The sequence below is a fragment of the Quercus lobata genome, chromosome 4 (assembly GCF_001633185.2).
Source record: "Quercus lobata isolate SW786 chromosome 4, ValleyOak3.0 Primary Assembly, whole genome shotgun sequence".
In the NCBI taxonomy this organism is placed as follows: Eukaryota; Viridiplantae; Streptophyta; class Magnoliopsida; order Fagales; family Fagaceae; genus Quercus; species Quercus lobata.
The window spans coordinates 28,824,678-28,838,208 of record NC_044907.1 but is presented as its reverse complement, the minus strand read 5'-3'; the positions used below and the strand labels follow the sequence as shown (position 1 = coordinate 28,838,208).

At 31.4% G+C, this 13,531-nt stretch overlaps 2 protein-coding genes and 1 long non-coding RNA gene across 3 annotated transcripts; 1 reads left to right on the top strand and 2 right to left on the bottom strand.

Annotated features, from left to right (window-relative positions):
* Window positions 1–5,671: 5,671 nt before the first annotated feature.
* On the bottom strand, window positions 5,672–6,431 carry LOC115987945. Its single transcript, XM_031111554.1, has one exon. It carries the CDS (start codon window positions 6,276–6,278, stop codon window positions 5,775–5,777), a length of 504 nt encoding a protein of 167 aa, XP_030967414.1. The 5' UTR covers window positions 6,279–6,431; the 3' UTR covers window positions 5,672–5,774.
* Window positions 6,432–9,925: 3,494 nt separating this feature from the next.
* On the top strand, window positions 9,926–11,073 carry LOC115987633. The gene is made up of 2 exons (XR_004091162.1): window positions 9,926–10,200; window positions 10,574–11,073. It is a non-coding gene; the product is annotated as an uncharacterized LOC115987633 (long non-coding RNA).
* A 1,241-nt stretch (window positions 11,074–12,314) lies between these two features.
* On the bottom strand, window positions 12,315–13,258 carry LOC115987280. The gene has a single exon (XM_031110794.1). It carries the CDS (start codon window positions 13,185–13,187, stop codon window positions 12,537–12,539), a length of 651 nt encoding a protein of 216 aa, XP_030966654.1. The 5' UTR covers window positions 13,188–13,258; the 3' UTR covers window positions 12,315–12,536.
* Window positions 13,259–13,531: the final 273 nt, after the last annotated feature.

The window sequence follows — 13,531 nt, the reverse complement described above, 5'->3', positions numbered from 1 at the left end:
ATATAGTAATTAAGTGCTTCTTGATCTTCATTGTTGATGAAGTGAAGAACTTTGCAGCAACAACAACCATTCAAGTTATTGGAGTTAGTCATGTACTAGGATCTGTACAAAGGAGTTAGTCACAAATTGAAGGTTTGTATATCAAGGGAATGAAGGCCACTACAAGATCAAATCCAATTAGGTATTGGAGTGAAGGTTCAACTGTAAATTGGTATTTTCGGATAGGTCAGGGTAGTTGGTAAGATTCATTATACTTGTATCTACTTGATTGTTAATTAGTGAATTCTTGAAAGTGGTGACCTTAAAATCACCCGGTAGGGTTTTTGCCTTGCGAGATTTTCCCTATTTGTTAGCAAATCACCGTGTTAAATTTATTTCCCGCTGCATTTAGTATTTTTGGTGATTTTTTGGTGACTCCATGATTTGCATGTGATAACACCTTAAAATGTATACTTGTTATATATTTATATGAGTATTATCTCCTTATTACTATGCTTAATTTGTATTATTAAGCCATGATTTTCATTAGTCCCTATTATTTATCTTTATATAATTTCTTGAATAAGATGCTATTCATTGTGCATAATTTTTTTACTTTCAGGAAATCACGTGAGAAAGATGAGTTTACAGGAATTTGTGAGAGAATGGAGGCCAAACTAAAATTAAAGTGGAGTTAAAGGACCATGCTTAAATGTCTAAGGAGGTGAAGTTGGAGTGCTTGGATCGTCTACCATGATTGGAAGCTTCAAATAAGGAAAGAAATCAAAGAGGCAGAATCTGAAAAGGAAAAATCTGATTTGAGCACTGATCAGTATTTTGGGCATATCTCTCTCCTCAAAAATCCAATTGACACAAGGTCAGATGGGTTGGAACCGTGACTTAAATATCTAAAACTTTCCAGTTTTGAGTTTTTCGAAATTCTTAATTTTTGAAGGCCGAAATTAACTCACAAGTTACCGCTGTAAACTTGGATGGAAATTAAAAATAGTAAATGTTTTATTTTCTTTGGACACTTAGACATTAGGGTTTTGAAGGGAGGCTGTGTAGAACGAATTTTGGAGAGCAAACCTTGTATTTTTCTTTCTCTAATGGTAGCCTAAACTCTTTGCTAGGGCTAGGGGTAATGTTTCTTCTATACGGTATGAATATTCAATGTGATTCTTTTTAGGATTTTATCAATAACATATTTGATTGTTCAATTAGATTTCTTTTGATGTATTAGTTCTTCCATGCTTTCAATAAGTTCAATCATGTTTTTCTTATTGTTTAGAGGAATTTCTAATAGTTTCAAATAGAAATCAGGTTTTAAAATGAATGGGTTTTTTCTGAAAACTTTTCTAACCGCATTATTAATCGAGGTTATCATGTGTTCTTGATGTCTCAGTTCAACCGAATCATAAGTTTTTAATTGTATAAGAACAATCAATTATGAAATAGATATTTTCTTAGATCACAAAGAATTTCATATCGATATAGGGAAACACCCCGATGCCCTAGTATTTACATTATTGATTTAAATAAGTTATCATTGTTATTCTTGTTTACAATTACCAGACAAAAATTATTCTTCATCTTCACCAAAAGGTTTTTTAATTACATTGTCTTTGAATTTACCCCGCTCCTTGTGGTTCGACCTCGGTACTCTGAGAATTATATTGCTACGATCTCCTGCACTTGGGAGTGAGCAAGCAGCATGCAATTGAACCTAATTAATCAACTTGGGTAATTGAATTAATTAACCAAGGTCAAGCTATCTTAACCCAACATAATGTATTGAGATCTCATTATTTTCAGGTACCTGATTCTCTTCGAAGGATAACTCTTTAGGTAACTCCTCTTCAAGATAGTCCTTTTTCAGAGGGTTCATTTTCAGGAGAACTATGAAATTTGGATAGATTAATTATTTCTATTGTATTATTCATGGATATAACTTCTTCAGGAGCTGCAACTTGTTTTTCTTGTATTTTTCTCTTTCTAGAAATTTTATCTTTAGCACCAATAGGTCTTCCATGCTTCAGGTGTGGTTTAAACTCATTTTTTGCTGTGTTGATGGATTGCCCTATAGGGACTTCAATCCTTACTGGGGTATTAGCAGCTAAAATGTGAGATTTTACAATTTTCTTATTATTTGTGAATTCATCTAGTAACTAGTTTGCAATACTTTGCCAATGAATAATCCTCTGAACTTCAAGTTCACATTGACTTGTACGAGGATCAAGATGAGATAAAATCAAAGAATTCCAAGTTATCTCTCGTTGTGCTTCTAGCAACAACTTTTCTCCCCCAATGTCGGGAAAACTATTTCATCAAATGACAATCATCAAAATATACCTTAAAAACATCACCAATTAAAGGTTTAAAATATCTAATAATAGATGGAGAATTAAAACCAAATGTTTTAGTGCGTTATGGAGAGTGCAATGGGAACATATATAGCACAACCAAATGTTTCTCACTTGGTTGTTGACCACAAACAAATTGCATTAGAGAGTGTTTATGGTAAGTAGTTGGCCTAATATGAATTAATGATGTAACATGTAATATAGCATGTCCCTAAAAAAAAAAAAAAAGGTAATTTTGTTTTCATAAGCAAAGGATGAGCAATCAATTGGAGTCTTTTGATCAATGATTCAGCTAAATTATATTTTTAGTGTGTGAATGTGCAACAAGGTGTTCAATATCAATTCCAACTGACATGTAGTAGTCATTATATACTTGAAATATAAATTCACCTACATTATCTAAGCGAATTTTCTTAATTGGAAGACCAGGAAATTATGACTGCAACCTAATGATTTGAGCAAGCATTCTAGCAAATGCAGCATTCCTAGTAGAAAGTATACAAACATGTGACCATCTTATTGATGCATCTATTAACAACATAAAATATCTGAATGGTCCACAAGGTGGATGTATAGGTCCACAAATATCTTCTTGAATTCTTTCGAAGAAATATGGAGATTCAATACCAATTTTTTATGGTGATGGAAATTATGACCGCAACCTAATGATTTGAGCAAGCATTCTAGCAAATGAAGCATTCCTAGTAGAAAGTAGACAAACATGTGACCATCTTGTTGATGCATCTATTAAAACCATAAAATATCTTAATGGTTCACAAGGTGGATGCACGAGTCCACAAATATCTCCTTGAATTCTTTCTAAGAAAGATGGAGATTCAATACTAATTTTTGATGGTGATGGTCTGATAATTAATTTTCCTTAAAAACTGGCACTACATGAATAGTCACTTAGTGAAAGAATCTTCTGATTCATTAAGGTGTGTCCATAGGAGTTTTCAATGATTCGTCGCATCATTGTTAATCCCAGATGTCCAATACGATTATGCCAAAGCATAAAGATCTTTGGATCATAGCACTTCTGATGCACTACAACATTTGCTTCAATTAATCTCAATGTAATTTAATGTAACCCATTAGAGAAAATATGCAGTTTTTCTAATATGAGCTTTTGGCTCGAAACCATTGAAGTAATATAAAGATATTCTTCATTACCTTCATTATTAGTTTCAATATGATAACCATTACTTCGTATATCCTTAAAACTAAGTAAATTTCTTTTAGATTTAGAAGAATACAAAGTATCATCAATACAAATTTTTTTACATTTAGGCAACATGATATGCTCTTCCATAGCCTTCAATTATGTTTGACAAACCAAATTTGGTATTGACCTTAGTTTTGATAAATGTTAAGTTTTAAAAATACCTCTTATCTTTAAGGATTGTGTGCATTGTTGCACTATCTGCTAGACAAAAATCTTCCCCAATCATCTTGGAATTAAATCCATTAGTAAGATTCATGTCTCTCTAAGTGTGCAAAACATATACATTGAATTTTAAAACTTTGAAAGAAAATAAACACATAATGAAGCAAATTTAAATTCATTATTAATTATAATTAGAATACAAAGTAGAATAATGGTATTGCACAACTATTATGTAGAGGTACACAAAGATCATAAAGAGAAGACTAAGAAAAAAAAGGAAAATCATATTGCTAATATATATCTCTATCTTCTCTCTGTTTTATGATGTGTTTTATTATGGATGCATGCATACATATATATATAAAGGGAAGGGGAAAGTGGAAAAGCTTATCACTTGTGGGACAAAATCTGTTAGTATATTGCTTTCAAATTTTTGCCCCCTTAGTGCAAAGGGTGGATGGCTGATAAGCCATCCGCGTGAACAATGAATAGGTTTATGGGTGTGTCAGAATAATTCATGTAATATCCTAAATCATAGGGTCTTTTTAGACTGTTTAATTAGTAAGATCTTATATGTGAAATTTAAATTGAATTTTATTAATTTAAACACATACACAGTTTACATAGCATAATGTAATGATACAATGAGAGGAAATATTTAATATATATGATCTTTTGATCACCAATCAGATTCTCAACCTCTTTATTTATATCCTCAAAGAAGTCAAAAACTTCAAGATGAGTAACATTTACTCCATATGAGGTATTAACGTAATCTTCTGGATCATTGACTTTGGCAAGGTTCACTTCAACTCCTTTTCCTTTTTCTTTCAAGAAGGCTTGGTACAAGTTTGCCAAATGCTTAGGTGAATGACATATACGTGACCAATGCCCTTTTATGCCACACCTATAACATTTGCTTTCATGGCCCTTTTTAGTATACAAATTGAAAAGGTCATCAATTTAATATATATATATATATATATATATGAATTACACATTTCAGAAATTTAATGATTTGAATTAAGATTCAAACTCCATCTAAATAATAATAAATAAATAAAAAGACGAAATTCAAATATCCAATAGATTTAAAATTTATACGAACCAACCTTGGGAAATGTCAAGCTGAAACCTCTTTAACAATTTTCAATCAAGGACCTCTTCTCCTTTCCCTCTTGGATTCTAACTTGAACTTGCTTGGATGTTAATGAATAAGTTCCCAATCATTAATAGTGACAACTTAGCACATTCACCAAGAACTCATCAAAGTTTTAGTTAAATTTTGGTTAGAAAGTCTTTTTTCTATTTTATCTATCTACATCAAGCCGTCCCAATCCCCCACATCCAATAGAATAGTGGCACCTAACCCTTATCCTATTATTAATTTATTATCATACCTAACTCTCGCATTTTCCTTTTCATACCTGTCCATCATCTGGTTCCACTTTCTTAAGCTTTTGTCTTTTTTCTATACTTTTTCATTCTAACTTTCTTCTCCCTCTAATCTCTTCCTTTCTACCTTTCCAAGGCTCTATTTAAAAAATAATAATAATAATAATAATAATGATAGAAGGATAATATAAATCCTAAATATCTCGAAATATGAAAATGTGTCTGATGAATTATAAGATTCCTGACCTTTTTGGGCTCTATTTCGGTAGAAGAGTAACAATTTAGAGAGATGAAAGATAAGATAATTTTAAATTGAAAATTTTATCAAATTTAGGTTCGATTTGGTATCAGTTTATTTTGTTGAAATTGAAAAAAAATTTCTGAAAGTATTGTAAATAAAGATAAAAGTTAGTTGAAATAACACAGTAAGACTTATAAATAGTACCAAAAAGTACAATGAGATCTATAAATAATAAAAAAAAAACTAAATAGTAAAATAAACTGACTTTTTAAACTAGAACTAAATACATACTTACAATAAAAGATACATGAAAAAAAAAAAAAAAAACTACATCAAACTGACCCCAAATTTGTACCTAGAGCAGTTATACCATGACATTTTAATCATAATAATACAGAATTGGCAAATGCTAGAAGTTTTCTGAACATTTGTAAATCTTACTTTTACACATGTCGAACATTCGAATCAAACCTCGTAGCAGAAAAGGCAAAGCAGCTGCAGTCAGGACGTACTTAAATCTATAAGATTCATGAGGAGTGACAGCAAATATGGCAGATCCATAAGTCACAAGCATTGAAGCTGTGGCAATCAATATTTCTAAATGGAAAGGGAACCTATATGTGAGAGACATAATGACCAGAACCGATGTGGAAAGTGCCACAGTGTTAAAAACCAAGAAAACATAGTATGCTTGTTTTCTAGAGGCATAAATGGCACTCCCTGGTCTGTGTCCATGGTCATCATCTTGCCAAACCCCGCCGGGAGGGTTAACCCCAGCTTGAAAGGTCACTGCAGCAATCAATGTAGCAACTATTAAGAGAACGTTTCGAACTTCGGTAGCCGAGTCCTCGCCATCCTTAAATTGGAAGTGTGTAAACCAGCTCTTGCTCCTTGTAGTTGAAGGAGTAGCCATTTTCTTCAAACATTTACAATGCACCAAAGCTTGTGTCAAGGACTAGTTATATATAGAATGAATAGCGTTATTGTAACTAGCGTCTTTTTGGGGGGCAAATTCCTCAAGCTTTCCATTTGATGAATTCACACTCATCCCCAAAAGTTTTAAGAAATAATATTCTCACCCTTTTGTGGTCTTATTAATGGAATATTCTGCTAGGAAAGTGAGGATGTAAGAGATGGACTTACTTGTTGCATTTATTATACTTCAGAAAAAGAGTGTCATTTCAGAGAAACCTCATCTAAAGTTAGTGTATAGTGTTTATACCTAGAGAATTAGAGGAGTGTCATATCGGAGAAACCTCATCGAAAGTTGGTGTTAAGTATTCATCTTAATTTTTTCCATACCTTTTGTCGTGTCTAAGTCTTTTCCTGGTAGTTAGGTTGGGTCCATCCCAAAATGTCTGTCAATTGCCGAGAAGGTAGTACTGTGGTGCATGTGAATTTACGTGATTTGTCCATATATATATATATATATATATAAATCTATCCCTCGCTGTCCATGTTTAAATTTATACTATTACTTTAACTCTCAAAAGTCAAAAGTTCATGGAATGATGATGTTAGACCTGGCTATAATTTATCTTCTTAAAATTTGAGATGATTTTTATTTTATCCTCTGGCGTTTAGAACTTTGGATTTAAATTCCTTACATTATGTAAAGTTAACCTTATGTGCGTCTATGATGCTGATGTGTTTGTTAAACGTCACCTCAACTTGAAATGATGTAATTTTGTAATTAACAACATTTTTTATAAATTATTAAAGGTTTGTGAAGAGTGAATATAGTAGAGTTGGTTGGAAATTAAAATGATTTTACTATAATTACAATTTATTACCTTAAGGCTTGTTTGGATTGAGGGAAAAGAAAGAGTAATAGAGAAGATGAGAGTTTGTCAAAAATGAATGGATGCCTTAAGTATTTGGGTAAGAAAATATTTAAAAAAAAAAATTTATGAGAAAAAAAAAGTTATTAATTTTTTGAATAATTTTTTATATTTTTCATAAAAGTAGTATTGAAACCTTCTTAAAATGATTTATTAACAAATGTCTTACAGATACTATTAAGCTGATTTTTTTTTAACCATTTGTAGTAAGGATGCTAATAATGTCTCAAGATCAAGACAAAGGAAGAAGGAACAACAAACAAGTGCTGGCCAGCTCATCCAAAAAAAAAAAAAAAAAACAAGTGCTGGCTAGACCCGGTCAAGAGCCCCTCATCAGGTCAATCTTGTGCTCATAAATCCAACAAGAAGACTCAAGTCAACCTCCCGTAAACTCACTTTTTTCTTTGGCCTTTGTTGAATGTTGAATGGTAGAGGAAGCCGTAAATGATTCAAAAGAATCATTAGGATTAATTAACTAGATAAGGACTCAGGAAAATAAAATAAAATAAAAATATATATAATTCAATGTGATCAATGGGTCTAAGATCTTGTCAAGTTGCATCAATTTCAAAGTATTAATTATTTATAGATGGTGTACTAATTTTTATATAAAATGAGTTTATGTAACGGATTTTTAAAAATTACATATGAAATAATTAATTTGGAATACTTGTTAAATAAAAAAACAAATAAAAAAATTGATTTGGAAGATGAAATTGTTGTCAAGTGGCGCATTCATTGAAAATAAATCACCAGCCTTTCACCTTATCAAAACTTTTCATTTTTGTTAATGCATTAATTATATATCAAGTGTAAATAAGCTAATTGCATTTATTTTCATGTATTAATTATTTATAAATGATATACTAATTAATATTATATAAATGAATTTATAAGGTCATTTATATAAAGGTTATATAAGAAATAATTTATTTGGAATATTTATTATGAATAAAAAGATTTAAAAAAATTGAGAATGTAAAGATAAAAAAATTTATTTAGATTATGAAATTCTTTCTCATAGATAGTTTCTTTGGAAACAATTAAAACAAAAATATCAATAGACAAGGCAAATTTAATAACACATTCAATAAAAATTGAAAATGTATATGTGTGACCAATACTGTGTATTTTAATTTATTAATTAGTCTTAATAATTTACATTTTCTAACTCCTTTTAATACTCCTTTTAATGACATAATGTATATATGTGCCTGACCAATACTATAATATACTAATTTGTACTATGTAATTAAACAACCTATTAATAGGGTAAATATATTTATTTTTATGTATTAATTATTTGTGTAAAATGAATTTTCATTATTATTTTTCTAATATATATAAAAATTAATTGATTTTAAAAATGACATTCTAGTTCAAATTTACTTACTTTGGAAAAAATTGAAATAAATTACTAAAAAAAATTTATTAAGACACATTCAAGAGTATAAAATGGTTAAATATTTTACGTTTAAATTAATTAAAATAATTAAATATTTTTCAATTCACTCAACTAATAAGTTCATATTACTAATTATATTAATTCTAACAATTTGCATTCCACTTTTTCTAATCACATGACAGATAGTTGAAGTTGATTCCCCCAAATGTTGTAATACATAATAAGTATTTTACATATACTATAAGATAATTTGTTACAAAATGTTTCAAAGTAACAAAAAAAAAAAAAAGACCAAGAACATAACAAAGAGACAACTAAGACTTATACCCTTGTACGGCAACAAAAACTTCTACAGAAAAGCCCAACTAGAAAAAGACCACAAAAACCTCCACAAGAAAAGCCCAACTAGAGCCGAGTCATTCCCATACTGATCCAACTTTCTTGGAAGATGAGCCAGTTTATGTTCATTTCCACTAACCCACTATAAAACAAACGTGGTTTTTTTTTTTTTTTTTTTTTTTTTTTTTTTTTTTTGGGTAAGGTTACCGTAGGATTTTAGGAAACTAAGAAACATAATTTGTTAAATTAAAAATTCTATTCATTATAGGTTTCAGTTAATGCAATGGGTAAAATATCCGAAAGAGAGCACAATTATAAAAATTTGACGCTCTATAAAAGAATTAAAAATAAAAAAAATCCTCAAGTAGCTAAACTATACTATATATATAGACACTTCACTCTTAATTTTCTTGAACTTCTGAATCAAATACCTCATTACAAAAGGCACAGCCGCAGCCAGAAAAATATAGCGTAAAACGCACTGATTCCTTCGGCCTGACGGCAAATATAGCAGACCCATAAGTTAAAATCATTGAAGCCGTGGCAACAAATATTTCAAATTGATCAAAAAAGAGGGACACGATACTGACATGGACACGGGGATACGGCAACTTTTGAAAAATAAGGACACGACACGGTGAGACACGGCAGTTAAATAATTAATTATATTTTATATTTCGGCATATTATTGTATACTGTTTCAGGCTTACCACTATTTTATATATATATATATATATATTATTGATAAAAAAAAATCCATATAATAAATATTGAAGGTTTTAAAGTTATAAGTATATAATTTTTTTCATCAATCACAATCTATCACATCACAATTGTAACAAAAAATTGTAAAAAATTTTATAATCCTATACTTTTTCTAATTTTAGTGACTATGGAATCAAAAGGTTGAAAGTTTCTTTTTTATTACGAGTCACGTGAGGTTCACAAAAACAAAACAAAGAAAAAAAAATGTTAATTAAATTCAAACGGACAAAACAAAAGAGCCTGGAAGGAATGAGTATCACGTGGGGCTCACAAACACCACAAAACAAAGAAAATATCTAAAGCCTAAAGACTCTAAAGTCTGAACTCTAAACACAAGTGGATGACAGCCAAGACACACAAATAAAGAAGAAGAGGTCGTCAGGTAGACCGAAACCAAAAGAAGAAGAAGAAAAAGATGAGGAAGAAGAAGAGACCGAAATTAAGAAGAAGAAGAGGAGGAAGAAAAGCACGAAACCCAGAAGGAGGTAGGATTTTGATTTTGTTTTGTGTTTTTTTTTTTTTTTTTTTTTTTTTTTTTTTTTTTTCAGTCAAAATCTTGTATCGGACGAAATTTTCATTTCGGCCGAAATAGCCGGAATGACCCGAAATATGCCGAAATTTTCCTTTTTTTCTTCACTGCTGGCATGTCAGACACGTCAGAGCCGCGTCGGCGCCGTGTCGGCGCGTGTCGGAGAAACGAAAAAAAAAAAAAAAGAGGACACTGGCCGGACACTGGAATCCGGCGAGTCGTCCCCGTTCCGGTGTCCGACACCGACACGATGCCAAAAATGGCGTGTCCGTGCAACCTAGGAGCCAAAGTGTTAGGAATCAAGAAAACATAAAAGGCTTATTTTTCAGATGCATAAATGGCTCTCCCTCCTCTATGTCCATGGTCATTACCTTGCCAAACCCCGCTAGGAGGCTTAACCCCAGCAGCTTGAAAGATCACTGCAGCAATCAACGTAGCAACCACTAAGAGAACGTTTCGGACTTCGGTTGGTGGGTCCCAGTCTTCTTCGTATTGGAAGTACTTAAACCAGTTCCTCCAGCTACGAGTATTTTGAGGTGGGTTATCCTTTTTTTTTTTTTCTGTGCAAGCAATCATATAAGTCTCTGCAAAACCATACGGTCTTGCTCTTGCATGACGTTTTTTAATCATTTGTTTGCTATATATAGCATATTTGTTTTTTTTTTTTCTTTAAACCTTATTAGTTGTTGTTTTGGTCAATAAAGATGTGCCTTGTGAGGAAGAGATAAGGAGGTTTCATCCTTATAGAAATTAAAGGAAACTGCAATGCAGTAAAAATATATGTATATACAATTCAGTTCCTTGGAAAAAGGATGAATTTTTTTTTTCCTGGGCATAGAAAGAGATGAAATTTTGTGTCAATATGACAAATAATTGTTTGCAGTGAATCTTTGAGTCGATGACAAACGACCATTTTAGAGTCAATAACAATTTATATGTAATAAAAACAGCCCTAAGTAATAATAGTCCAGTAGCCTTCGATGATGTGTAAGTAAGATGGCCGGTAGCAAGCCAAATAAGCTTCACACATGCCTAACAAAAAGACAATACGCGTATTTTTCAAGATAGCGAAATATAATTAATAATTTACATTAATAATAATAAGATGAAAATTTTAGATTTATGGTACATCTTTTTTGGTAATTCTGTTGTTATATAGAAAGGGGAAGATTTGAATTATCTTTCTCCTAAAAAAGATCAAGTATGTCATTGAAATATAAAATTCTTGGCAATTTACAGCATATCTAGGATGTCCAAGACAATACCAAACATAACATTATACAACACTTCTTTCTATGATGTATTTATTTGAAAAGAAAGTCCCAAAAATAGGTTATATAGCATACTTTGGAAAGTTCTTTTTGTCAGTCATCTCCACTTAATTTGAAGAAAGTGTAATACTACAAGTGAGAGATATGTGAGGAAAATGATTCTCTCCTTTTAAATATAAAAATTTCATAGTTCAGGTTAAATTTTACAAATCTAAAAGTATAGATACTATTAGGTTATTTTAAATAATTTGGTAGCCTATACATTATTAGATCTAAAAAATAATAAAATTTTAATTGTATAATAGATGAAATGGAGAGAACTTTGATGTAATTTTTTTTCTATTCTCTTTTATTTTTTAAAGCATTATTATCTATAACGTTAAATATCCCCCATTAACCAATTCTTTTACACAATATTTGTTTTTGTTTACAACACATCTTACAACTTTTTTATACAATTTAGAGTTTAGGATAATGATAGTTACTCTTAAATTATATATATAAATATATATATATATATATATATGTGTGTGTGTGTGTGAGTTTTGAGTTTATCTTAATTAAGTCTCTTGATTATTGTATCAATACCATAATTGGGTTCATAAACAAAAATTCTTGGCTTTGCCCGAGTTATAACAAAAACTCAAGAACACTAATTAATATATATCAAATGTCAAGAAAAGATATATTTTTTTTATTAGAAAAAAGAAGAATAAATCTAACATATGTAGTGAGAATATTAAGGGCCTATTGGGTTTGAATTTTTCAAGTGGCCGCTTTAAACAAATATATAAAAATAATTAAGCATGAAATTTAACGTGAAAATTCCATAAAATTTTTAACTAAAGATACATAGAGGGAAAAAAAAAACATCAAAAAGCAAAATCAAACAGACCCATGCAAATTTGTACATGGATATAGCAACTGTCCCACGACAGTTTTATGGCCTAATAATACAGAATCGGAACATGCTAGACGTCTTCCGAACTTTATTTTTGATAGAACTGATGGAAATTCAAACTTAGACGCTTCCTGACTTGGGAATCTCACTTCCACATCTTCTGCATAAATTATCTTCAGAATTCCCCCTTCTACATTTGTCACACAGATCCTCTCGTTCTTGATATGCTTTGAACATGACCATATAAATCAAAGCTCGTAGCACAAAAGGAAAAGCAGCTGCTAAGAGGACGTAACGAAATCTAAAAGAATTACCAGGCGTGACGGCAAATATGGCCGACGCGTAAGTTGCAAGCATTGAAGATGTGGCAATCAATACTTCTAAATGGAAAGGGAACTTACATGTGAGAAACACAATGACAAGAACCGAAGTGGAAAGTGCCAGAGTGTTAGAGACCAAGAAAACATAGAATTCGGTTTTTCGAGACGCATAAATGGCCGTCCCTGCACGATGTGAATTATAACATGAAGGGTCTGGCCAAATCCCTTGAGCATGTTTTTCTGCACATAAAGTGCGATTCCTTATCGAATAATCTTGCCAAACACCACCAGGAGGGTTAACCCCAGCTTGAAAAGTCACTGCTGCAATTAGAGTTGCAACTATTAAGAGAATGTTTCGGACATCGCCTGCCTGGTCCTTCCTTGGGTTATATTTGAAGTCTGTAAACCAGCTCTTGCTTTTCTTACCATCACATTGATAGCAGCTAGCCATTAATTTTTCTCAAGCAATAACAATGTATCAATGATTGTGTTGTGTCCTAGACTTATCTATATATAATAGAATGAAAGTTATATGTTTGTCTCTTCTTTTTTTTGTTTTGCTAGGTAATTACGGGGGCTAGAACCCCCGAGCTCACGGTATCCTACAGATCCGGGTGCCACTGGGCCAGATATAATAGAATGAAAGTTATATGTTTGTCTCTTTTTTTTTTTTTTTCTTTTTTTTGTTTTGCTAGGTAATTACGGGGGCTAGAACCCGAGCTCACGGTATCCTACAGATCCGGGTGCCACTGGGCCTGGCCCAGTGGCCGTCTCTCTTACTATCTAATGGTTCAC